The sequence below is a fragment of the Quercus suber genome, unplaced genomic scaffold, assembly GCF_002906115.3.
Source record: "Quercus suber isolate HL8 unplaced genomic scaffold, Cork oak 2.0 scaffold_122, whole genome shotgun sequence".
Taxonomy (NCBI): domain Eukaryota; kingdom Viridiplantae; phylum Streptophyta; class Magnoliopsida; order Fagales; family Fagaceae; genus Quercus; species Quercus suber.
In genome coordinates this window covers 1,364,599-1,392,471 of record NW_027069587.1, presented here as the reverse complement: position 1 = coordinate 1,392,471, position 27,873 = coordinate 1,364,599, and the positions used below count along the sequence as shown (strand labels likewise).

The 27,873-nt window shown below is 36.1% G+C and overlaps 3 protein-coding genes across 3 annotated transcripts; 1 reads left to right on the top strand and 2 right to left on the bottom strand.

The window, feature by feature from the left end:
- Window positions 1–9,696: 9,696 nt before the first annotated feature.
- On the top strand, window positions 9,697–14,329 carry LOC112011322 (uncharacterized; the record flags this gene model as incomplete). Its single annotated transcript, XM_024043695.2, is given in 9 exon segments — window positions 9,697–9,758; window positions 11,916–12,036; window positions 12,124–12,191; window positions 12,273–12,332; window positions 12,434–12,592; window positions 13,021–13,167; window positions 13,538–13,752; window positions 13,841–13,949; window positions 14,021–14,329. Coding segments are annotated over 9 exon segments (1,034 nt in total), but the record flags the coding sequence as incomplete, so codon positions are not given.
- A 6,944-nt stretch (window positions 14,330–21,273) lies between these two features.
- LOC136068579 (uncharacterized) lies at window positions 21,274–21,836 on the bottom strand. Its single transcript, XM_065775922.1, has 2 exons — window positions 21,704–21,836; window positions 21,274–21,593 (listed from the first exon to the last, which is right to left on the bottom strand). Exons 1-2 carry the CDS (start codon window positions 21,834–21,836, stop codon window positions 21,274–21,276), a joined length of 453 nt encoding a protein of 150 aa, XP_065631994.1.
- Window positions 21,837–22,280: 444 nt separating this feature from the next.
- LOC136068578 (uncharacterized) lies at window positions 22,281–22,895 on the bottom strand. Its single transcript, XM_065775921.1, has one exon. It carries the CDS (start codon window positions 22,893–22,895, stop codon window positions 22,281–22,283), a length of 615 nt encoding a protein of 204 aa, XP_065631993.1.
- Window positions 22,896–27,873: the final 4,978 nt, after the last annotated feature.

The window sequence follows — 27,873 nt, the reverse complement described above, 5'->3', positions numbered from 1 at the left end:
CATGAAAAATAGTTTGCAATGCTCTATAATGGTTAAGCGATTCATTTTTTGGTTCACATGCTGTGCAAACCAAAAACCTGCTCAGCTAGATGATTTCATTATTTGTTTCAATTGAAATCTTTGAACAATTGAAGGACATTCTTAAGTACGTAAAAAAAAAAAAAAAAAAAAAAAAAAAAAAAAAAAAAAAAAAAAACTGTTCCAATAAATCATTGAGGATGACTTTGAGATGAGAAAAGTTGCATAGATCACTATTATCCATAGAAACATCATGCCAAGTTAAATTAAATTAAAGGGAGTAGATATATTATAAGTCTAAAGAGAATAATTGCACAGATCACTATTACCCATAGAAATCCTTGGGTAAAGTATAAGCGAAAACAAGATTTCGCTTATACTTGAGCTCACTACATTTTCTGTTTTAGAGCATTTTGGTTTCTTAAGTTTTATTTAAGCTTAATTAATCTGTGCCTTGCTACTTTGTGTTTTGTCAGGTGGGCATGAAATATAGATGTGGTCTGATCTTTGCAATATGTGTTGAGCATGAGAGTTATATCATTTTTGTGAAATGAAAGTTATGTTTTTCTCACCTTTTAGTTTAACTATTTGATCATCTGGGTGTTTCTTTTAAATATTATTAGATACTATTCTCATATACTTTATATGAAAACATGACAAATGTTAATGCTTAACTGATTAAAAAAATTTGTAGGTAACTATCGACTGTCATTCACATGGGCAACAAAGCTCTACATCAACTTTGACATTCCAAAAGTCACAAAGGAAATTATGCCAAAAGAACCTCCTAAAGGACTGGATGGATAACTTTCTTACATAATAGAAAAATAGTTGCTGAAATAGAAGACTTGGAAGCATAAAAAATGCTTAAGAATTATGCACCAAGTTCTATTCTTCATACCCTTTTCTTATTTACTTAATTTTCTGTTTTATTTCAGATTATGAGAGATTTAATTTTCTGTATTTAGGCTATGGTTTTGTAATCAGAGCATCCTAAGACTCTTATATCAACATGAATTTAGGTTTTGTAATATATGTTGTGGGGGGTGAAAAGCCTAACCTAATATATTGGGCCTAAGGCCCTATTTGAAGACTACCGTCAGTCCGAAGAAAGGAAAGTATTTGAGAAAAAGTCCATGTGGAAGAGGTATACCTGGGAATGAATGAAGAGTGCAATCCGAAGAGATCACCAGTTGTTCGAAGAGGTCATTTTCCTCGGATACAAAGAGCCTTGGTCAAGTAGATACCTGGGAGGATCAAGTAATCTTTCTAATGATTTCGATGATAAGGGCAGGCTTCAAGCACGAATGGAGATGATAGGAACGGAAAAATATCTAGAAGACAAGCTGCAACCACCACATTAAATGCACTGCAGCTGCTTTTCTGGCCACATTAATGTGGAGAAGACCCTTGAACAGTATAATCTCAGCTACCACCACTCACAAAGAGTTAAAGAGGATACCTGATGGGACATATATTCAAGTGGATGCTTAGATGAAGAACAAGTAGACGATGAAGATGATGGGAGAGGGTGCTATATAAGGAGAAGAGGCCTCTGATAAGAAGGGATCGGAAGAAAGAAGAAAGAGAAGTAGAAAACAACTTTACTGTAGCTCTAAGAGTTGTAATCATCTTTCATTCAATAATACACCTCTTCGGACATACACTTATCCAGTTATTCAAGTATGATTTCATGTTAATTCATCCTTAAATACCACAAGTAATTCTTGTCCAATTCACATTCAGCCCAGCTTTTTCACCCACACTCTACAAATTCATTGTCCTGGGTTCATTGGGCCCCTAATCCATACATTTTGGGCTTGGGCTACAAAAACTGACCCTACATATGTGATTCTAATTTTGAACTTAGTTATAATTGTAGATTATAATTCATTGTCCTGAGAATGCTATGAGTATGCATTTTTATAAGTGCTACATTAAAAAGTTTCTAATTTCAAGTAATGAATCTGAGTCCTAATTTTAAGTACTGAGCTTGATTGTTGACCTTTTATGTTTGTATTATACAAATAACAACTGAAGGCCATGAACAAGGCAAATATTTGGAGTTGAGAAAATCAAAATGCAAACCATCATCGCCAACTTTTGGAAAACTAAATATCAGGAAACCTATTAATCTATTGTGCTTGGCTCTTACTTTTTTCCTTTTTTGAAGTCCAAGTTATTCAAGTATTAGGAAAGCTGTTAATCTGTTAAATAAATAAAAAGGAATAGCCTAATCTTAACATATACTAGCCTCTGAGCACACGCTCATGTGTGTGCTCAGAGGCTCTTCTATTTTTTGGGTAAAAATTAATAATGTGCATTTATTATAATTTGAGATTTCTATTTTTTCCAATCACAAAAAAAAAAAAAAAAAAAAAAGAGGGTGTAATGAAATTTTTAAAAAAAAAAAAATGCAAAAAAAAGGGGATAGAAGAAACAAATACATCGTGATAAAGTAAAAAAAAAATGAATACGTGGGGTGAGTTTTGTAGATTGGAGGAGTTTTAAAACTAACAAAAGAGTAATTCTATTTTGTAGGGAGTTAGTGAGTAGAAGTAGAAATTTAAATCAATGTAAAAGTATGAGTTTATGAGAAGCAGGAATGCATTTCAATGTAGAAATAAGAATTTATTATTTTTGTCAATTTACTATTTTAACCCCATTTTTAAATTGTTGGTTAATTACTTTAGGGTTATTTTTGACCGAGAAAAAAGCAATAACTAACTTTATGAATCCTCTTAATATATACTGATACAATTTTATCACAGATAGATCAAATTAATTGGTGACATGCAAAGCCAAGATTGTTAATGTTAACAACAGATGGGGTATTATTTTTGCTTGTCTCATATGCAACACAAAGGTCAAACTTATCAAAGGAGTTTTAGGGTGTGAGTGATGTAAAGGTGAGCCCAAATTATAAAATAATCCCGCACATGCTGCGGGTTAAACACTAGTATTATTAATAATAATAGCTAGAAATTATTAATTTATATTAACTACAAAATAAATAAACAATTGTAAACAACTGTAAATGTCATATAAAAACTAATATAAACGTAAACTATTGTTAGATATCTAAGTTATCTCTAAAATAAATTGAAAAAACAAATCAATTTGAAAATATTAGGAGTATAAAATTTACTTGTAAAGTTGNTTTTTTTTTTTTTTTTTTTTTTTTTTTTTTTTTTTTTGTGCTTTGTGCGTCAGGTAAGCGTGCTTTGTTTTTTTCACTTTATTTAAGCAGGGACAGGAACTTTTGTTTCCTGTTTTATTTATTTTCTGCTTAGCATTTAAGAGATTACTAACAATAATACATATGAGATGTTTTAGATGGATAATACATATGAGATATTTTAGAAGGAGTCATGGGTGTAGAGGTATTTTTGAATCAACAAAATTTTTATCTTAAGAAAAGTCATTTAAATAGTAGTATATAACATCCCAACAAAAAAAGAAAAAGAAAAAAAAAGTATATATAGCCATGGTAGCCCAATACATACACATATATATCTTATGCCCAATACATACTCACATGTTATGAGGGGATTGAATAGACACATAGGTTTAAGAATGAAGACAATATGTCTTACGCCTTATATATATATATATATATATATATATATCAAAGAAATTTGTGTCTCCTCCATAAAAAAGAAAAAGAAAACAAAAGTGGAGTCTCAGTGTCTTTCAATCCAATCCAAGAGACATTCTTAATGCCCTATGAACCGATAAAATGCGATTAGAAATGGCAATGGAGCAGGGTAGGGCCAAAGTAGGGATGACAAATATAACCCAACCTGCGGGTACCCGATTTGACCCGACCCTAATAGGTCAGGTTTTACCTGACTTGTTAAACAATAAGGTTGGGTTTGGATTTTAAAAATCAAACCCGAAACGGGATCAGGTCAGGTTCAGGTTTTATGCATACTCGGCCCAAAACCGACCCATATCCATATATAATATTAAAAAAAAAAAAATTAAAACCCTAGTATAAATATTCTATTTCCTTTTCAAATTTCATTTTCTAAACCTAACCCTCTCTCTCTCTCTCTCTCTCTCTAAAGCTCTCACCGTCGACCACCCTCTCTCGCCCTCAAACGCTCCCATCATGGCCTCACGCTCCCTCACAGCCTCACTCTACCTCACCGCCCCTTACCTCTCTCACTCTCACTCTCGTTTTCTCTTAGTTGCCCCTCACCCAGTCACCCTCGCTCACATTCACTCATTGACCCAGCCTCACCCTCACTCTCATCACATGGTGGATGTTGTTTGTCACGAAGGAGCACGAATCTCGTAGTGGTTGCTGTTTGTCATGGAGGAGCATGAGATTGTTAGATCGGAGAGAGATCAAATGATCGAAGGAAGGGATTGTGTTTCTGTTTGTGATTTTTGTGTGTATGTGTGTGTGTGTGTGTGTGTTTTTTTTTATGAGTGAAAAATCTGTATTAACAAAGAAGAGCAAAAAAAACAAGCTAATTTGTGTTTTTGTTTATGTCTAGGTTTGCGATTTGTGTTTCTATTTATGTGGTTGTGATTTCTAGATGTAAAATCGAATTTTTTATTTTTATTTTATTTTTATGATTGGGTCAGATTGGGCCACGGCTTTAGATTAGACCTAGAAGTGGTGGGACGGAGCCCGTGGGGCCCGACGAAGTGGGTTTGGGGTTAAAAAAAAAACTTATTTATTAAACGAGCTGAGTTCGGGTAATGGGAGAGGACTCACGTGTCGGGTTTGGGCATAAAAAAACCCGCTTTGAACCCAACCCGCTGCCATTCCTAGGCCAAAGGACGAGGTCTTTGCCCCCATCCCATATAGTTTTGTCTTACCTCATTTTTGCCTTGCCCCACATGACAAGGAAAATTTTCTTACCCCATCTCCATCCCTTGGGGCCCCGCGAAACCCCGTCCCATCCCATAAAACTCTAATTCTTGTTAATTTGCCCCATAACTATTACAATTTTTTTAATAAAGCATATTTCATTAATAAAAATATCAGAAATAATATGTCCACAATATTTTCACAAATATTTTTACAACAAATCCTAAGTGGCAGGTTGTTACTGGTTATTATTATTGGGGCAAAAAAGTAATCTTAGTGCTAAGTTCAAATTTGAATCAATAACAACTAACCACCTATAATTTGTTGTGAAAATATTGTGAATGTAGCACATCTCTAAAAATATATTTGAAATTATAACTAAATTTATCTTGTTAAATCAAAATAATTTTTAACAAAAATTAAATAATATTATCCAAATATTTAACTAGACAAAATCACAACAAAAACAAAAATATCATAGTATAATACATAATAAAATAACAAAATAGAGGTAAAGACCGAAAAAACTCTTATCAACGTGGGGTGGAAGGAACTTAAAAAGTTTAAACACACGTCCTTGCCAACCCCCACCACCTTTACAAGACCGAGAAAACTCTAACCGACTAACTAATAAGCCCATGAGTCCATGACCAATGGTCCCGTACAGGTACCACCACGTGGTCTCACGAGACCACGTGGAGGTTGCTCGTAAAACTTCCGTCCAAGTGTCCAACATGAGAAAGGAACTCTGCCTATCTGTCACATCACGCGAAACTCCCCGAAGCTACGAAGCACTCTCGTCCGTGGATAGAAAAAACGGAAGTTGCGTGAGGTTTTCGGACTGACTGACTGACACTGTAGTAACCGACCGCCACTATGGATACACATCAACCGAGACCCGTAACTCCACAGCCTCCTCAAGGCGGCCGCGGTGGCAGTGGCGGTTTCTCTGCGATTCTCACAGTCTTCCTATCCTTCATCGCAATCTTCGCCATGGTATCGCCGCCGCTTTGTTTTTCATCGCCGTCTTCAATATTATCGCATTCGCTCACTGATTTCAATAGCGTTTGCTTTAGCACCTGATCGCTCACGTTATCTGTTTTATTCTATGGTCCTTAGGAGGAAAAAAAATTCGCATTAAAAAAATTATTTTGATTTAGATATGTTTTTAAAGATTTTTATAGCTGTTATTTGTTTTGAAAACTAGAATTAATCATAGACTATGTCTAAAATACACATAGAGATATTAATTAATTACTGCATTTCTACATGTTCTAATTTTTCAAGAATTGTTGTGTTGTGTCCCATGTTATATATGTCAGTATCCATGCTTCTTAGCTTCCTAGATTAATTTCTATCTTAGTTTAAATAATAGTTGTATGGATGTGCGCGGAGAGAATTGTGTAATTGTAGAATACCTATTAAGTTAGAAAGAAAACTATAAGATTGCTATACTACTAGTTATGTTCTATGGTACCAAATGTTGGTCTAGTAATAAGCATATATTTATAAAATGAGTGTAGCTAAAATGAGAATGTTAAGATAGATAAGTGAAAATACATGGAAAGATGGGACCTGAAAGGAAGAAATCTGCATAAAGATAGGGGTAGCCCCTATTGATGAAAATATGAGGAAGAGTCGATTGAGATGGTTTGATCATCTTCAGAGAAGAGTGATTAATGCACTGGTAAGAAAGTGAGTTGATCTAAGTTGAGGGGGAAAAAAAGAGAGTAGAAGAAGACATAAAATTACATTAGTAGAAATAATAAAAAAATGAATTATTAATTAAAGAAATAACAGAGAGTATGACTTCATATAGAATAGAATAGAGAAAAATCTGTAGCCAACTCCAAAAATTTCGGATTAAGGCTGGTTGTTGTTGTTAGTTTAAATCATAGTTCAATGAATCTTTTATTATTTTTCATAAAATCTGTGTCACTATTATAATCAATGTCTTGGCATTGTAAATTTATTCAATAACATTTCAGGATCTGTAATATGTGATTTATAATTCATCAAATTGTTTTGGTATAAAAATGTGACTCAAGATTATTTCTAGTATTTGTTTCCCTTTATGGCGATGGTAGTTGTTGTTCTGTGTGGGGCATTATTTCAAGTCAGGTTCAACATGCATCAATATTCTCATTGAAAGATTACAACAGAGGTGCGTCATAGTGAATAATAGCCTATAGCTTCTAGTAGAAATGCTTCAATGGTGTTCCATTACAAATAAAAATGTTCTCTCCCATTTAAAGTCTTCCACTTTATGCTCCACTAACTGCACTATGTCACACGTCTGATTTTTTTTCTTTCCCCATTTTAAAAGTGGATTACTTTACAAGAAGAAAAATGGACATGTGGTTGATTACGAATGGTGGAGTATAAAATAGAACATAGAAAGAGTATAAAATAGAACATAGAAAGAGTAAGACAAAGGACTTTTATTCTGTCCATTTCACCTTGCATTACAAACTGTGGTTCTAATGCCTATTGTCATTTAATTATTAACATTTTTTGAAAAAAATTTAAAATGAATTTACATTGTGGCATCGAGTATGCACTAGTGATGGTAGAGTTATTTCTAAATTACTCTATTTGTAATTGTGTTGCCTGAATGTTTTTGGGCATGTTTGCAAACCACAAAGCTGGTTTATATATATATATATCAAAGAAATTTGTGTCTCCTCCATAAAAAGAAAAAGAAAACAAAAGTGGAGTCTCAGTGTCTTTCAATCAATCCAAGAGACATTCTTAATGCCCTATGAACCGATAAAATCCAATTAGAGATGGCAATGGAGCGAGGTAGGGCCAAAGTAGGGATGACAAATATAACCCAACATGCGGGTACCCGATTTGACCCAACCCTAATGGGTCAGGTTTTACTCGACTTGTTAAACAATAAGGTCGGTTTTGGATTTTAAAAATCAAACCTAAAACGGGTTTAGGTCAGGTTCAGGTTTTATGCATACTCAGCCCAAACTCAACCCGTATACATATATAATATTAAAAAAAAAATAAAACCCTAGTATAAATACTCTATTACCTTTTCAGATTTCATTTTCTAAACCTAACCTTCACCTCTCTCTCTCTCTCTCTCTCTCCACTGGCCACCCTTTCTCACCCTCAAATGCTCCCCTCATGGCCTCACGCTCCCTCACAGCCTCACTCTGCCTCACCACCCCTTACCTCTCTCATTCTCACTCTTGTTTTCTCTTAGCTACCCCTCACCCAGTCACCCTCACTCACATTCACTCATTGACCCAGCCTCACCCTCACTCTCATCACGTGGTGGTTGTTGTTTGTCACGGAGGAGCACGGATCTCGTAGTGTGTGTGTGTGTTTTTTTTTTTTTTTTTTTTTTTTGATGAGTGAAAAATCTGTATTAACAAAGAAGAGCCAAAAAAGCAAGCTAATTTGTGTTTTTGTTTATGTCTGGGTTTGTGATTTGTGTTTCTGTTTTTGTGGTTGTGATTTCTAGATGTAAAATCGATTTTTTTTTTTTTAAATTTTTATGATTAGGCCAAATTGGGCCACGGCTTTAGATTAGACCTAGAAGTGGTGGGACGGGGCCCATGGGGCTCAACGGAGTGGGTTTGGGGTTAAAAAAAAAAACTCATTTATTAAACGAGCTGGGTTCGGGTAATGGGAGAGGACTCACGCTTCGGGTTTGGGCATCAAAAAACCCGCTTTGAACCCAACCTGTTGCCATTCCTAGACCAAAGGACGAGGTCTTTGCCCACATCCCATATAGTTTTGTCTTGCCTTATTTTTGCCTCGCCCCACATGACAAGGAAAATTTTCTTGCCCCATTTTCACCCCACGGGGCCCCGCAAACCCCGTCCCATCTCATAAAACTCTAATTCTTGTTAATTTGTCACATAACTATTACAATTTTTTTAATAAAGCATATTTCATTAATAAAAATATTAGAAATGATATGTCCACAATATTTTCACAACATTTTTACGACAAATCCTAAGTGGCAGATTGTTACTGATTATTATTATTGGGGCAAAAAAGTAATCTTAGTGCTAGGTTCAAATTTGAATCAATAACAACTAATTATCTATGATTTGTTGTGAAAATATTATGAATGTAGCACATCTCTAAAAATATATTTGAAATTATAACTAAATTTATATTGTTAAATCAAAATAATTTTTTAGCAAAAATTGAATAATATTATCTAAATGTTTAACTAGACAAAATCACAACAAAGAGAAAATTATCATAATATAACACATAACAAAATAGAAGTAAAGAGATTAAATAATAAAGTTTTAGGATATAAAAATTTACAATTATAACTCTCCTCATTGTCCTCAACGTGGGATAGAAGGAATGTAAAAAATTTAAACACATGTCCTTCCCACCCCCACGACCTTTACAAGACCGAGAAAACTCTAACCGACTAACTAGTAAGCCCATGAGTCCATGACCAATGGTCCCGTACAGGTACCACCACGTTATGAATCCTTATCAACTAGGGGTGTAGTGGATGTAAAAAGTTTAGACACCTGTCCTTCCCCACCCCTACCCCCATCACCTCACCGAGAAAACTCTGAGTACACGTTAGGTCTAACCGACTACTAATAAGCCCACTAGACCGACCACGTGGAGGTTGCTCTTAAAACTTCCGTCCAAGTGTCCAACATGAGAAAGGAACTCTGCCTTGCTGACACATCACGAGAAACTCCCCGAAGCTACAAAGCACTCTCGTCCGTAGATAGAAAAAACGGAAGTTGCGTGAGGTTTTCGTACTGACTGACTGACACTGTAGTAACCGACCGCCACTATGGATACACATCAACCGAGACCCGTAACTCCACAGCCTCCTCAAGGCGGCCGCGGTGGCGGTGGCGGTTTCTCTGCGATTCTCACAGTCTTCCTATCCTTCATCGCAATCTTCGCCATGGTATCGCCGCCGCTTTGTTTTTCATCGCCGTCTTCAATATTATCGCATTCGCTCACTGATTTCAATAGCGTTTGCTTTAGCACCTGATCGCTCACATTATCTGTTTTATTCTATGATCCTTAGGAGGAAAAAAAAAAATTCGCATTAAAAAAATTATTTTGATTTAGATATGTTTTTAAAGATTTTGATAGCTGTTATTTGTTTTGAAAACTAGAATTAATCATAGACTATGTCTAAAATATACCTACAGATATTAATTAATTACTGTATTTCTACATGTTCTAATTTTTCAAGAATTTTTGTGTTGTTGTGTCCCATGTTATATATGTCAGTATCCATGCTTCTTAGCTTCCTAGATTAATTTCTATCTCAGTTTAAATAATAGTTATATGGATGTGCGTGGGGAGTATTGTGTGATTGTAGAATACCTATTAAGTTAGAAAGAAAACTATAAGATTGCTATACTACTAGTTATGTTCTATGGTACCAAATGTTGGTCTAGTAATAAGCATATATTTATAAAAATGAGTGTAGCTAAAATGAGAATGTTAAGATAGATAAGTGGAAATACATGAAAAGATAGGATCTGAAAGGAAGAAATCTGCATAAAGATAGGGGTAGCCCCTATTGATGAAAATATGAGGAAGAGTCCATTAAGATGGTTTGATTATCTTCAAAGAAGTGCGATTAATGCACTGGTAAGAAAGTGAGTTGATCTAAGTTGAGGGGAAAAAAAAAGAGTAGAAGAAGACATAAAATTACATTAGTAGAAATAATAAAAAATGAATTATTAATAAAAGAAATAAGAGAGAGTATGACTTCATATAGAATAGAATGGAGGAAAATCTGTAGCCAACTCCAAAAATTTGGGATTAAGGCTGGTTGTTGTTGTTGTTAGTTTAAATCATAGTTCAATGAATCTTTTATTATTTTTCATAAAATCTGTGTCACTATTATAATCAATGTCTTGGCATTGTAAATTTATTCAATAATATTTCAGGATCTGTAATATGTGATTTATAATTCATCAAATTGTTTTGGTATAAAAATGTGACTCAAGATTATTTCTAGTATTTGTTGCCCTTTATGGTGATGGTAGTTGTTGTTCTGTGTGGGCTTGCATTGTTTCAAGTCAGGTTCAACATGCATCAATATTCTCATTGAAAGATTACAACAGAGTAATAGCCTATAGCTTCTAGTAGAAATGCTTCAATGGTGTTCCATTACAAATAAAAATGCTCTATCCCATTCGTAGTCTTCCACTTTATGCTCCACTAACTGCAGTATGTCACACGTCTGATTTTTTTTCTTTCCCCATTTTAAAAGTGGACTACTTTACAAGAAGAAAATTGGACATGTGGTTGATTACGAATGGTGGAGTATAAAATAGAACATAGTAAGAGTAAGACAGAGGACTTTTATTCTATCCATTTCACCTTGCATTACAAACTGTGGTTCTAATGCCTATTGTCATTTAATTATTAACATTTTTTGAAAAAAATTTAAAATGAATTTACATTGTGGCATCGAGTATGCACTAGGGATGGTAGAGATATTTCTAAATTACTCTGTTTGTAATTGTGCTGCCTGAATGTTTTCGGGCATGTTTGCAAACCACAAAGCTCGTTTAGTTTGATACAAGCTGAACCAAAAATGAGAGTAGTTCAATTTAAGTTGTTTTATTCATCCAGTTTGTCTAGATTCAAAACCAGTTTTAGTTAACATGCAGCTTATGAAAATGTCAAATTTGCATGCATGTGAAAACACCAAAATTTAAAAATTTGATTTGGAGGGCATGTTTTTGAAAGAACCACTTTGAAGATATGGGAATGTATTTAGTTCCCACTTTGAATTAGTCTTTTGATCAAAAGAGTTACCAAACTAAAAGCAATCAAAACTTGTCATGTTGTTCTTGGCAGGCTGGCCTGGTTTTGTGATTTGCTACACTCCTTTACTTATTAGTAGTTGCAGCTGCCAGGGAGGCATACCTGAAAAAAGAAAATAGTGGATTAGTGTTTTTATTTTTATTTTTATTATGGAGTGACTATATAATTTTCTTATTAAATGCTAGTTTGAATAAATGTTCATACCTGGAATAAGTGTTCATATCATTTTATTTGAGTTTGAAAATATTTGACATGAATATAAATTTTACAGATAGTGATTCCTTCATCATCAACTATTAGGAATGGTTTTTCCATTCTACACCAAGTTCCAGAAGGCCATGTTGGGGTTTACTGGAGAGGAGGTGCCCTTCTAAAGATGATTACCGATCCAGGTTTGACTATGGTCCTTTCTTTATGATTTTCATTCAGCAGTTGCTTTCCTAGAACTTATGAAATTTCTGCATGCACTTAATTTTCAGGTTTTCATCTGAAGCTGCCTTTAATAACCCATTATGAGCCTGTTCAAGTAACCCTTCAGACAGATCAGGTAAAATTTGATGTTATGAAAATTGAGGAATTTCATCTTGTCAGTCTAATGCTCAAATCCTTCCTGTGAGTATAATTGCAGGTGAGGGATATTCCTTGTGGTACCAAAGGAGGTGTAATGATTAACTTTGAGAAGATAGAGGTATAGCTACTAGATGTTGCTCTTTATTAACATTATGGTTTACAAGTGGTCAAAGGTTTGAAATGCTCAGTTTATATGCACTGATTATAATGCCTTTTCAGGTTGTTAACCGGCTTCACAAGGACTATGTGCATGACACTCTGCTGAACTATGGGGTGCAGTATGACCATACATGGATATATGACAAAATTCATCACGAGATCAATCAGTTTTGCAGCTCTCACTCTCTTCAGCAAGTCTACATTGATGTTTTTGATCAAGTATGGATGCTAAAGAAAACATACCCTTTAAAGCCATAAATGAAAATATTTTGGGAGCTTCCAATTTAGCTTTACAGTATAAGAAGTTTTCCAAGTGCTGTTTAAAGTAGTGTGCTTTTCTTCTTCTGCTTTAGTAGTTTAATCTGACAGATTGTTTAAGCATATTGAAATCTTAACTTAAAAGTTGAACAATTTGATCCCTCCTCAAGAAAATACCAGCAAGTAGTGCTGTGTTGACTTCCAAGGATTATTTGTCTTCGGGAATCTATGTTGGTGTTAGGTTGCCAGCATTATTAAGAAGCTCCTTATAAAACTATACTTCATATAGTTGTGTAACATTATGTCACTGTGTGCTAGTGTAGGGGTAATCAAATCCTTTTCTATTTATTTATTTCATGTTATATTGACAAAGCATTTAACTCTCACAGATTGATGAAAAGATGAAAGATGCTCTCCAGGGTGACTGCACACGTTATGCTCCAGGAATTGAAATCATCAGTGTTCGCGTTACAAAGCCAAAAATCCCAGAAAGCATAAGACGCAATTTTGAACAGATGGAAGAGGAACGCACTAAGGTTCAGTTTCTTTTTCCTGAATATGAGAGAAGGTCCTTTTACTTTCTTTTATTTTCCTCTGTTAGTCAAGCAAAGCAAATAGACACACACACACAAAATATGATTCTTGATATGCAGATTCTTTCCGAATTAAATGTGCTTTTAATGTATGTTTATTATTTCAAATTATGGCTGAACATTGAGTTTACCCTTTAAACCAGTTACCCTTGGTCCTTTGAGCTTTTTTCACTTATATCCAAACTTTGTACATGCATGTGTTTGCACCCACACCCAGTCAATGAAAATCATATTGGATAATTTATTATATAGTAAGCCTTTGAAGTTAATAGAGTGCATCATTCTATGTTTTATGTTGATTTTAATTTGTTAGGTCTTAATTGCTATTGAGAAACAGAGAGTTGTTGAGAAAGAGGCAGAGACAAATAAGAAAATGGCTATCAGTGAAGCCGAGAAGGTTGCAAATGTGAGCAAGATCCTTATGGAACAGAAGTTGATGGAAAAGGATAGTGTCAGGAAGCAGCAAGAAATTGAGAACCAGATATACATGGCTTGGCAAAAGAGTTTGGCCGATGCAGATTTATACCGGTGAAAGCTTCATTCACTTTTCAGTTTAAAAGATATGAATACGGTATTATAGAAATGACTAATAATATTGCTCTCTCTACATTTCTAGTTTACTGAAGGAAGCTGAAGCAAACAAGTTGAAGCTGACACCGCAATTTCTTGAGCTTAAATTCATCGAGGCCATAGCTGATAATACAAAAATTTTCTTTGGGGAAAAGGTCTTTCCCTCTCTCTCTTGTGTGTGTGTGTGTTGTGTGTGCAGGCTTTACTTAATAGTTCTTTCTTGCAGATACCTAATATGTTTTTGGATCAGAGGCTGCTTGGGAACTTCCTGCAACAGTTATCTAGGAATGTGTTTGAAGAGGAGAAATCAACAGCTTAATTTATTTTTATCAACATGTTGTAATATCTAGGTGATATAGAAAGTAAATATTGGTTGAGGCCTTCAGAAGGTGTTTCATTTAACAGCTTTATATTTTCTTTTTCTTTTCTTTTTTTGGAAGGGAATGTAAATATTGGTTGAGGCTTTCAGAAGGTGTTTCATTTAAACAAAAATTTTGTGAAGTCTGCCAATTTTTTGGCTCTTATGGGTGTTTCATTCAATGAGTTATATACAACAACAAAGCCTNCAATAAAATTTGCTTCCAATATAGTTTGTAAAAATATATTGTAAAAAAGTTTGTGAATATAGTATTACTCTTAAAAGAGTTAATGATATTGTTTAAGAGAAACAAAATGTAATTTTATAGAATAAAATTACTAAAATTAATACAAATAATAATATTTTTAAAAATAATTGGAGGGGCCATTCCCCCTGTCCAATGGTGGCTCCATCCCAAATTGAAGTTGAGTGTGGTACAATTAATGTTGAGGGGAGGAGAGGTTGTTAGTGCTCAAAGGACTATTACAACAGAGGAGATTTGTTTGTTTTCATTGTGGGTGAGATTGCTTGATATTGGACTTAACCTCTAGGGGAGTTAAGTTTGCTTATGAAGATGACAAGGTCAAGTAAATATTTGACCATCGGATCTATTCAATTTTATTGATATATTTTTTTTAATTTAAAACTTGTTAGTTGAGTTCCATTTTTAAAAAAACAAAACCTGGTTAGTACCATTGTGTATCCTTAAAATGATGGTTATTCTACAAGTATAAGTTCTTGTAAAGTATGAGAGATAAGAGTTGAGATTCAAGTTTCCCAAAGGGAGCTTCACACACATGCACATAGATTATGCTAGAGTAAAATTTTATCTCAAATCCAAACAAAAAACCTTGTCAGTTGTTACCTTCTTACATTTTACCTTATGAATTTAAACATACAAATAATGTTACAATCACAAACTATTTTTCAACATTTTTACAAACTATATGGAGATAGTCCACACTCCACAAAGCCAGGAGTCCTTTTCAATCTTCAAATATCATCAATTTTCTTTGATTATGGTGGGTGAGTATGAAAAAATAAAATAAAAGAAATCTATTTTATATTTTACAAATTTAAAAGTGAGTTAGTATTATGTTATTTAAAATTTTAATAACATGACATCATATAACCTAATATATATATATATATATATATATATAAAGTTAAAATATTTATGGGGATATAGACTCTAATCGAATATCTTAATTTGTGTCCACACTTATATATCATGTTAATAATTTGTGTGCGTAATGTCTCTCACACATTTTGCTATCCAGTATCAACTCTAACACAATATAAATATTCCATTGCCACTGCTTTGTTATTTATTGCACTCTCACCAATCCATCACCTGGAGTGTTATAATAAGGCTAACTTAAAAAATAAAAAAATGAAAAAATTAAGATGAGAGAAATTTGTGATAGGAGAGATTTAAAGATACAATCTCCACTTTTACGAATGCATTGAAGCAATTAGAGAAAGAGAAACATAGAGAAAGAGAAAGCAATATAATAAAATTTATTAAAAAATAAATGGTATGTTCATACTTTCTTAATTGAGCTTTGAGTGATTGTCTTCATTTGAAATTAGTGGAAATGTGGGAATAGATGTGCAGGATTGAATTTATTTTTTTGAATTTGAAGAAGAAAGAGAAAAGATGATAAAGATAGAGAAACATGTAGAGTGAAGTAACTGCTTGTTATGGGGAGTATAAAATTGGTGGGAGTGTGGGAGTAGATATGTTCAACAATTCAAGACTGAAGAGAACAAAGGGAAAAAAATTGTACGTAACTTTTTTTTTAAAAAAAAAAAGAAAAGAAAAAACGTTTGTTGGTAAATTGTATTTTTAAATTTATCTAAAATTTAGAAGTTTTAGAATTAGTAATTTTACATGTTTAACCCTATTATTGAAACTTTGTAAATAGGTCAATTTGAGAATATTTGGGATTATCAAAAAGTAAGAATCCAGACAATGGAAGCCTCTTAAATAATAGTATATAGAAGCATGCTTGTTATTTAATAATTGAATGTATGCTTCATCATCATGTTTTCTTCTAAGTGTTTCTCCAAAAAAAAAAGTATTCTTCTAAGCTATGATAAATCTTTTATCTCACCCTATATGGTGAGATCTACATGTGAGAGTGTAGAGATACATATATTCGACCAATAAGATACATTTTTGTGTTGCACACATGTCAAACACGGACATGCCAAGAAAACTCCAACATTCATGTTAGGAGGAAAAAATATATATACAATTTCATATTAAAAAAATTATTTTGATTTTAGATATTTTTTAAAAGATTTTGGAAGTTTTGAAAGATTTTATTTTATAGTTCCCCCTTTTCTTTACAAGTACGAGGATGGAATACCGGAATAGACCCATATAGTCTCTATTCCACCATTATCCAAATTCAGTGTGCTGAACCCAAAGAAATTGTCCCTTAGACCTACCAAAAATGGAAGTTGTTTCGGGTCATTGATCATTGCATTTATTTATTTATTTATTTATTTATTTTATACTCTCTCTCTCTCTCTCAAAAAAAAAAAAGCCCCTCCTAAATATACAGGCTAAGTTCTACTACAATAATATATAATAATATATACCTAATATATATCACAATTGGATTTTAACTAAGAGATTCCTATGCTCTTAAAATCTTTATATTAGTTATAATATCATATGTTGGAGCTCTCCTTTGAGCTTACACTGACATGTTAGTTCAGGCTGTACTGCATGGGGTCTAAGTGGGGTTGCAATATTGTAGAGTCGTGATTTTTAACCATTTCAAAAATAAATAAAATTATGGACCCCGTGCGTTTGAAATAGTTTTCTTTTTAATTATCTTTTTTTGCTAATATATATATTTTTTAAACTATAATTTATCTAGATATAATTGTATTGTTTCTCACTTTTAATAAATGAAGAAATTTATTAAAAAAAAAATCAATCCAACCACACACAAACAGAAATTCCTTCATAACTTTTCCCTTAATTATTTATATTTTTGTTATAATAGAAAATTATACATGAAGATTCCATCATGTTAATTGCCCTTTTACAGAAGGAAAGGGTCTTTTTAATTATCTATCTGTTGGAACAGTAATGAAATGTTTTGAAAAGTAATAATTAATTCATGAGATGGAGTGTGGTTGAAAGAAAAGTGGGGAAGATGATCCTTCATTTTTTTTGGATTTGATTTAGTTCATTTTATGATATAAAATTGTATGGACCAGATTTGAGTTCCTTAGCCTAAAAGGTGGATGGACCTAGGTCCAAAAAGCCCAAAACAATGAATTTGTAAAGAATGGGTTTGGAAAACTGAGCTTTAGTTAGTCAGATAACAAGTAAAATAGGTCTTGATGACAAAAGATTGAAGCTAGACAAGTTTAAACTGAATAAAAAGGTCTTTGGCAGAGTCCGAGAAGACTAATTCTTATATACTACTCTTAAGTTTGATTGCAAGTTTGGTTCCTGATTGCTACAGTGTTCTTTCTTGATTTTTTTGATCCCCCTTCCCTCCAGGGGTCTCTTACATTATATATCTCCCTCTTAATAATCTTGTCCCTCCATTTGTTGATCATCCAAGCTACTACTTAAGTGTTTGTCCTATCGGACACCCACTCTAACTCTCTATGAGTTAGGATAGTTAAGGCAGCACTGTTCAGGAGTCTTCTCCACATAAATGCGGCTAGAAAGTTAGCTACAGAACATTTAATGCAGTAGCAATAGCTTTTCCTTAGATATTTCTGAGCTTCCATCTCTCTTGTGCATTCACAATACACGTCCCTGTCAGTAGAACATCCTGGAAGGTCACCTTGAATGATAGGACATGTATTTGATCTATGATTTGCTCATCTGAGGAGGTGAGCCTCCTCGGACTACCTTTCCCATTCTATCCATTTGCATCTTACTCAGGGGATTCTAAACTTGACATTCTCACTACTGTTTATCGGTCCTTGGACCAGTCAACCTCCTCAGACAAAGCCAAGGCCCAATATACAATTTTGGGCCCTTGCCCCTACAATAGTTCCTCAAAACTTCGATTTTTCCCTCTTATCCGAGGAGAAAAAGTGGGGTTTTGATTTGTTAAGGGTTAAGATCATTAAATTCTTTAGTTTGCACATGTGGGAGTACCGTTTCGCGCATCCCATAACCGTCACTGTTGCTTCGTAGTCCGCGATGCGTAGTTAATTGCTCCAGACGGCGCTTTGTTCCCTGCATCCAATGGTGAGACGCAGATCCTACAGTTGACATTTCTCCTTGAATTTTGAGTAGGATAACACCCACTCAATTCCACCCCTTATATAAGGCACTTGGGGAAATAATTTTTCCTCATTTCGCAAGTTCTCAAGCTCTCCAAAAATTCCTAGCTCTCAAACCTTCAAGATTTCCTAAACTTCTAAAGTCTCCAAGTCTTTTCCTCTGAAAAATTCAAACCTCCAAGAAGTATCAGAAGCAACTAACGTCCTTACTCTCGTAAGTTTCCCTTTTTCTAGGTTATTTTCCCTTGGCCAATCTCCTCAGCCTTTCATTCTTTACTTCCTTTTGCATGTTTGGTCACCAATAGCTTTAAGTGATGGCTCTATGCGACAAAGATCTGCCTCCAGTGTGGCTTCCACAAATTCCTTCATGTAACTCTTCAAGGAGTAATTCAATTACCTCAAGGTGTATGCATAGCAAGTTTGACCCAGAAAATGAGCATTTATATAATTTTTGGTCCAAGGACAGCTAGAACCGAAAAGCCTTTCTTCATACTTTGTTAGCTTTTGATTTCTCCTTGGGCAAGATATCCTCCTTCAAGAATAGTACCATGAAGTTCATCCAGTTAGGCCCTATTCTAACTTGGTGAACATGGACCATCTCTCTCTTCACCTCTGTGGACTGGTACAAGTCCTCTACAAGGATAACCCGAGGCAAGCTCTGCGCCGAGGAGGTTGCAAGTGTGGCTAGGGAATCAGCATATGTGTTCCCACTTCTAGGGATATGCAATAGGTTGAAAGATTCAAACCCTAATTGCAAATGCCTAATTTGACTCAAGTACCCTTGCATTCTTTCATCTCTCGCTTTTAACTCTCCTTTCACTTGGCCAACGATTAATCTTGAGTCCAAGAACATCTCTATTGTCTTTCTGCCCATTCTTTGAACCATGACCATTCCCATTAGTAGAGCTTCATATTCACCTTCGTTATTTGTGGTCGAGAAGCCCAACTTTAACGATTTCTCAATGGTGATTCTTTCAGGTGATACCAAGACAAGCCCCATTTTGGATCCTTTTTGGTTCACTGCACCATCAATGTATACCTTCCAGAATGAAGGCTCTTGCAGGGAGATTGTGCCAACCGATTTTCCATGCATGCTCTACCTTTTTGCCTCATCTCTTTCGAGGAATTCAGCGAACTCAGCCACTAGATCTGTGAGGACTTGACCCTTGACAAAGGTACGAGGCATATACTTGATGTCAAAAGCTCCTAGGATTGTACCCCATTTGGCAATCCTCCCAGTGAAGTCAACACTCCGAAGTAATGATCGAAGCGAGAATTAGGTTAAAACAGTTACGGTATGGGATTGGAAGTAGTGGGGAGTCTACGATTAGCATGTACCACTGCCGAAATGGCTTTCTCCAACGGTAGATAATGAACTTCTACCTCATGCAATGACTTACTCACATAATAAACTAGCCTCTGTACGCCACCATCAACCCGTATCAGAACTAAGCTCACCGTGTGGGAGGCCACTATAATGTAGGCAAACAAAACTTCATCCACCTTAGGTCTGGACATGATGGGTGGCTGAAAAAGATATTCTTTCAACTGCTGGAAGGACAAGACACACTCCTTAGTCCACTCAAATCTCTTCCACTTGTTCAACAGCAGAAAGAAAGGCCTGCACCGGTCTACTGACCAAGAGATGAATCGGTTTAGGGCAGTGGTCATCCTTGTTAGCTTCTGGACCTCTGTGGGATTCCGAAGTGGCTATAAATTATTGATTACTTTAATCTGGTCAGGGTTGACTTTAATTCCACAGTGTGTGACCATGTAGCCTAAGAACTTCCCTCATCCGACACCAAAAGAACACTTGGTAGCATTAAGTCGCAACTTGTGTCTCTTCAAGATTTCGAAGATATTCCCGAGTCATTAACGTGTTCAGATTCCAACTTGCTCTTGACCACCATGTCATCTATATAGACTTCAATGTTTTTCCCTAATTGTGGCTCAAACATTGTGGTCATCATCCTCTGGTAGGTAGCCCCTGCGTTCTTTAAACCAAAGGGCATCACCTTATAATGGTAATTCTCGATAGGAGTAACAAAAGATGTCCTCTCTTAATCGTCCAAAAAGCTTATCTTAGGATGACCTACCGTGGCATCGACTAGCTGGTCGATCCAAGGCATCATAAAAGGGTCCTTTGGGCATGCTTTGTTCATATCTATGAAGTTTACACATACTAGCCACTTTCCATTTTTCTTCTTCACAACCACAGTGTTGGCCAACCATTCAAGATAGAACACTTCTTTAATAGCCCCAACCTGCTTAAGCTTCATTACCTCGTCCTTGACAATGTCAGAATGATCCTTAGATGATCGCCGAGATGGTTACTTCCTAGGGATGACAGATGGATTAACGTTTAAATGATGGCAGATAAAGCTCGGATCCATTCCCGGAGCTTCGCAAGCATTCCAAGCGAATACATCAACATTCCTCCTGAGAAATTCCACTAACTATTCCTTCTCCTGAGGTGGTAGTTGAGCTCCAACCTGAAAAAACTTCTCCGGATCATCACCTACAATAAACTTCTCTAAATCTTCACATTTAGCCTCCTCGGCTGGCCCCTTCACAAGTAATATCGGGGACTTTGATCACTATAATCCTCCCTCAGCAAAGGCTGAGGACTCAGTCGTAGGCTGATGCAAAATTGCAGACAAAAGGCTTTGCCTAGCTACGGATTGGCTCCCAATCAGCTCCTCAATCCGATCCTCCAATGGATACTTTACCTTTTAATGCAGCGTTGAAGAAACAACCCCTAGGGTATGAAGCCAGGGTCTAGCCACACTGGCCTTGTAGGGGGAGTATGCATCCACCACAATGAAGTCCACTTCAACTACCTCTGATCCTGCCTATACGGGTAACCTAATCTGGCCCTTTAGGATGACAACTTTCCCATCAAAATTTACTAAAGATGAATCATAGGCTGTCAAATCTTCAGGCTTTAAGTTCAGCCCTCTGTACAAGTCAGGGTACATGATCTCTGCACAAATGCCCTGGTCTACCATTACTCTCTTCACATCATACCCCCCTATTCTGCGGGTAACCACTAAAGCGTCATCATGTGGTTGGTTGGTTCCAATTTTGTCTTTGTCCAAGAAACTCAACGATGGTCGAATCTCCACTCTAGCTCTCTTCAGCTCAGAGTTACAGTCCTCGGCTGGTTGCCTAGCTACAGACATCACCTTGGGAGGGTGAGAATCAGTTCTCCCAGGTGCAGCAAAGATGACATTGATTATGCCTAACGAAGGCCTTGAAGGAGCACTCCCCTGAGGCCCTAACCTTGACCATCATCATGTGGTTGGATGGTTCCAATTTTGTCTTTGTCCAAGAAACTCAGCGATGGTCGGATCTCCACTCTAGCTCTCTTCAGCTCAGAGTTATAGTCCTCAGCTGATTGCCTAGCTACAGACATCACCTTGGGAGGGTGAGAATTAGTTCTCCCGGGTGCAACAAAGATGACATTGATTATGCCTAACGGAGGCCTTGAAGGAGCACTCCCCTGAGACCCTAACCTTGACTGGTCCCCTTGTCCGTTAGGCCGGTACAAAAATTGTTGCAACCTTCCCTCTCTGACTAGTTGCTCTAGATGGTTCCACAGTGTTCTGCAATCCTCGATGATATGTCTTCGCTCTTGGTGGTACTAGCAATGAAGGCTCTAGTTGTGCCTCAAAGGGTCTCCACTCATCTTGTTTGGTCATTTGAAGTATGGCTTATTCTTGATCTTCTCCAAAACTTGATGCACCAGTTCTCGAAACACGGTGTTAACCACTTGAGAAGCTGTAGGCCCAGACTGTCCAACAAAATTCCTCCAGGGTTTGTCATTGTTGTAGCGGTTCGACCTGAAATCCCTCCTCTCTTAAAGGATAACCTTGCCCTTTCCTTTACCTTGCTGCTGGTCCTCTTCAACCCTTTTATACTTATCAATCTGATGCATGAGTTGGCGTATACTGATAACGGGTTTCCCTGTCAAAGACTTCCTTAAGCCATACTCGGCAGGTAAGCCGAGCTTGAAAGTGATGATGGCTACATCATCAAAATTACCATCTATCTCATTGAACATCTCCCAATATCTGTCCAAATATGTTTTCAGGGTTTCTTCTTCTCTCATGGACAGAGACAACAATGAAGCTAAAGGCCGAGGAACCCTACTGCACGTAATAAAGCGAGATCCAAATGACTGAGTGAGTTCCTTAAAGGAATCAATGGAACCTGCCCTCAAACCATCAAACCACCTCATCGTTACAGGCCCCAAGCTGGATGGGAATACCTTACATATCAATGCTTTATTCTTGGAGTGTACAGCCATCCTTTGATTGAAGTGGCTAACATGTTCCACAGGATCTGTTCTACCATTATACATGGTGAATGTGGGCTGAGTGAACCACTGAGGAAGTCTTACTCCCTCAATCCAACGTGTGAAAGGTGATTTGGAAATTTTGTTGAGTGCGTTACTCATAGCGTCATTTCCCATGTCTCCCAAAGATAAATTTTTGTTTTTGCATTCATGATGGCAGTCTTAATCATATGAGAAAGACTCGCTAGGAGGAGTCCTTGACCTGCGCCTATAGCTACCATCCTTCTCGTCGTCGGAAGAGAAGTTATAATTAGAAGGAGCTCACTTTCGCTGTTCGTGGCGTAAGCTTTTCTTCAAGCGATCAATCTCCAACTACATGGCTCTAGTATTCTTCTCCTGAGAGAGGTGGCTACCACCTCTAGAATGACTTCCATTTGTACGGGCAGTGTGCACACTCCTCTCCCGGTCTCTCCTTTGCTCAAGATCTAGGAAGTGATCTTAACATTGAGACCCCATGAATTCTGCCTGGTTTGGACCTGAACCTACTATTGCTGAACGTGAGACTCACTATCAGACTAGTAATTCCCATAGACGGTGCCAATTGTAAGGACCAGATTTGAGTTCCTTAGCCCAAAAGGTGGATGGACCTAGGCTCAAAAAGCCCAAAAAAATGAATTTGTAGAGAGTAGGTTTGGAAAACTGGGCTTTAGTTAGTCAGATAACAAGTAAAATAGGTCTTGATGACAAAAGATTGAAGCTAGACAAGTTTAAACTAAATAAAAACATCATCGGCAGAGTCCGAGGAGATTGATTCTTATATACTACTCTTAAGTTTGATTACAAGATTGGTTCCTGATTGCTACAGTGTTCTTTCTTGATTTTTTCGATCCCCCTTCCCTCTAGGGGTCTCTTACATTATATATTTCCCTCTTAATGATCTTGGCCCTCCATTTGTTGATCATCCAAGCCACTACTTGAGTGCTTGTCCTATTGGATACCCTCTCTAACTCTCTGTGAGTTGGGATAACCAAGGCAGCACTGTTCAGGGGTCTTCTCCACATTAATGATGCTAGAAAGTTAGCTGCAGAACATTTAATGTGGTGACAATAGCTTTTCCTTAGATATTTCTGAGCTTCCATCCCTTTTGTGCATTCATAATACATGTCCCTATCAGTAGAATATCCTGCAAGGTCACATTGAATAATAGGACATGTATTTGATTTGTGCTTTGCTCATCCAAGGAGGTGAGCCTCCTCGGACTACCTTTCCCATTCTCTCCGTTTGCAACTTACTCAGGGGATTCTGAACTTAACATTCTCATTACTGTTTATCAGTCCTCAGACCAGTCAACCAACTCGGACAAAGCCTAAGGCCCAATATACAATTTTGGGCCTTTGGCCCTACAAAAATAATGTTAATTAACAAATCTAAAATAAACATAGTGTTATTTTTTGATAATAGAACAAATTTTTTATCTCTTCCTCCTCCAAGAACAGTTTATAGAAGAGCCGAAATAGTGAATGAGAGTTTTTCCATTCATTAATTCCATAATTTTGAGGGTTTCTATGTCTGAATCCTTGGTCCAACACCCTGTCTACCCTTATGATGAGTCTCTTGTTTTGAGTGATGTCATGTCTTACATCACTGGGTCTTCTATCCAGCAGGGTTCTGATCCTAGGATCACCACTGCTGAGCTTTCTGAGCTGCACTATCTTTTCTTTAGGATAACGTGTCATTGTTTTTGGCCCATTTCTCATCTTCACACCATTCCTCTCGAGAGGTGTGTGTTTTTGTACGCTCTTGTTACTGATGCTCCATCAGTTTTCCCCATTTGTTCTTTTGTTCCTTGAACGAAGTGTATAGGAGTTCATCTTCTTCTCATGCCGTTGTTCATCCCATTTTTATCCATAGGATTCTTCTTTATCTCGGTTTAGATGATTTCCTTTCCTCGGAGCTTGTGCATGTCATTGGTCCTATAGGTGCATCTTTTCTTAGACAGAGGGCTGCTCACCTTCGAGCTGGCTCTAAACACCCTAGGTTTGAGCCTTCTGGGTCCGCACCTCCTCCCTCTTCTTCTACAGGTCCTACTAGTGATGATGTTCCTGATCCTGATGTTGCTGCTGCTGCTGCTACTGTTCCTCCACCTCCATCGGATGACTTTGATATCCGTCGTACTTTGGAGACTGTCATGACCATTCAGGCGGCTCATGGTCAGCTTTTGATGGACCTATTTGACGAGATCCGTGCGTTGCGAGCTGATCTGGCACATCTCCGTTCACTCTCACCACCTCCTTTTGATGATGGATTGTGATTACCCTTTGGCATTCCGTCACAAAAAGGGAGAGTAGAGTTTGTAGAGGATTTTTGTAGTTAGTGAGAGTTTTTTTATTTTGAGGAGTTAGTGGAGTTGTTAGATTGTATTTAGGCACTTCACCTTGTATATCATCTTTTTAGGGATATTCATTTTAGGGGAGTAACATTGATTGATATATATGATTTCTATTTGATTCTTGTTTCTTTGGATTCACTGTTTATTGATTTATATTTTTGAGTTATTCATTGATATATATCATTATTATGTGTTGTGTGAATCATACAAGAATGTTATACCTGTTTATTTACTATTTTTTGTCACACATGCGTTTATGCGTTTGTTGAGTATTTCAGGAATATACAGGTTGATTCAATTGAGCTGTTGTCTACACTTGCAACTGATGGATAGTAGTTAGGATTGAATTTTAGTCTTTATGAGCATTATTTTTGTAAAGGGTTTTTACTTGTAAACTTTGAGCTTTATGTTTGTGTTTTGTCACAGATTACCAAAAAGGGAGTTTGTTAGGTTCTAAAGATTTAGAAATTATGTATTTAGAACTCTAATTTGTATTGTTGGCAAACCATAATCAAAATAGGTTGTTTAGTCTTATTTAGGCTTGCTCAAAGTTGGGTCTTTCATGTAAAGTTGGAATCGAGAGGTTGCAGATGCATTGGTGCATTTCAGCCTGGCTCGATCGATCGAATGAAAGACTCGATCAATCGAATCTCAGGGCATAATATTTTCTGCAGAATTTTCAAGATCAGCCCTAACTCATTAAATGTTTTGGGTTTTCTGTTTTTACCCTAGGTATATAAAGAAAAACCCTAGCCACGTTTTTAGAGTTGCTCCTGTTGTATTGTTGCTCATACAAAAGGAGCTTTCCTTTACACAAAACTTAAGGTTTTCAAGGTAGAGATAGTATCAACATCTTGATGATCAACTCGGTTGCTGCCATTGGAGCTTAAAGAATAACAAGAGTGGGTGCTTGTAACTGATTGGAGAATCCAAGAAAGAAGGAGTCCGTGGATTCGAAGCTTGCACGTGATCGTGTCAGTAAATTCTACTAGTGGGTAGCATTAGGAAGTCAAGCGGGAGCTTGTAAGTCTTTTTGTATGAACTTCGATTCTTTCATAGTGGATTCAGGTTTACCTTGAGAATAGCTAGGTCAAACCCTCCCCAGGTTTTTACCGAGTGGTTTCCTGGGTGATCATATCATTGTGTCTTTTATATTTCCGTTGCTTTATACTTTTGATATGATTGTATGTTTGTGATAACCTAGAATTACTTAAATTGACTAAGTTAATCACTTGGCTAATTAACTAGGTTAATCCGGTTGGTTTAAGGGGTCTAAAACCGTTCAAGTCTTATCATACGACAACAAGCTCGCATGGGTGGTTTCCCGTGTCTCCATCTCCTTCTCCTTCTCTAGAGGCTTCTGAGGACGAGGATGCTGATGATGGTTCCAGTGATGATGATGATGATGAGGATGAGGATGCTAGCTCTTCCAGTGATAAGGAGATGATGACTTCTCAGTGACTTATCCTTTGTCATTCGTGACAAAAAGAGGAAGTAATTTTGGGATGAGAGTAGTCATATATTTAAGGGAGAGTTAGCATAGGACATTTTTGATAGGGGGAGTGTTTTTTTTTGTTTTTGAGGGATGTAGTGAGGGTGTATGTACTTTTCTTTTCTTTCCTTGTAGTTACATTATCCTTTCGTACACTAGTTTTGTGACCCTTTTTTTATAACATACATTGTACTTATATCTCTTTTATATATGTGAGTTATTAAAGTTTTTTTTTTTTTTTTAATTTGATTTCATAAATATAGGAATAACGTAAGGAATTAAACCGGGAACTCAATAATTAAGAGAGTAATTTTCAAAGTGATAGTTATATTTTATGACTTTGTGTTACTAACTCACTATGAATATTTTTATGGAGGAGTTAATTGATTAGATAAAAAAGTATTGGCCTAGAGTGGAATTATATTTTTTAATTATCCCAAGGAGAAAATAATATGGGCAAATTACAACTTACCTACCTCTAGTTTGACTGAAATTTAAGTTGTCTATCTATGGTTTGGCCAATATTCAAGTTGCTTACCTGTGGTTTAAAATTTGACATTTTACCCACCTGAGGTTTGATCGAAATTTAAGTTGTCTACTTGTTGTATGAAATCCCATGATGCAAGTGTTTCATTGGATTGTTTTTTATCTTATTTGATCTTGTATCTTTATGTTTCTTGTGTTTTTGGATGAGAGAGACATAAAAGTGGAGAAAAATTGCATATTTAACCTTGTTTTTAACAGAATTGGATTATGGAACTCTAATTGAGCTAACTTAGGTGGGTAAAGTGTCAAATTTTAAACCACAAGCAGCTTAGATTTTGGTCAAACCACACATGGGTAAGTTGTTATTTGCCCAAATAATATTTTACTGTTGCAAAGCTAAATACACATGGGACACGTCAATCAAAAATAGTCCCTGTGAAAAAAAGCCAAACGCACGAATTGCCAACGGTAAACTAAAAGCTAGGTTTTTTATTAGGTTAAACAGCAAATAACCAATGACGAAGCCACATTGGGGCCAAGGAGGCCATGGTCCCCCCCCCCCCCCCCCTTAGCTTTTCAAAATTTCCACTAATAGTAGTAACAAAACTATATTTGATCTTTATAATTACTTGCCAGCCCCTAATATTTTAAGAAAAAAATTCATATTCCCTTTCAAAATTCCATTTGGACTCTTTCAAATTTTAAATTTTGGTTTGAAAAAATTTAAAAAAGAAATAACACACGTGCATTCTTTGGTGACAAAGCCTCTCCAAATTCCATATATTAAA

What these genes read in the sequence shown, in the direction of transcription:
- LOC136068578 (XM_065775921.1), bottom strand. Translation starts at nt 22,895, where the DNA reads ATGGGAAATGACGCTATGAGTAACGCACTCAACAAAATTTCCAAATCA.
- LOC136068579 (XM_065775922.1), bottom strand. Translation starts at nt 21,836, where the DNA reads ATGTCTGTAGCTAGGCAATCAGCTGAGGACTATAACTCTGAGCTGAAG. An exon ending in ACCACATGATGATGGTCAAG is followed by an intron (nt 21,594 to 21,703) that starts GTTAGGGCCTCA and finishes TGATGTCTGTAG; the next exon opens with CTAGGCAACCAGCCGAGGAC.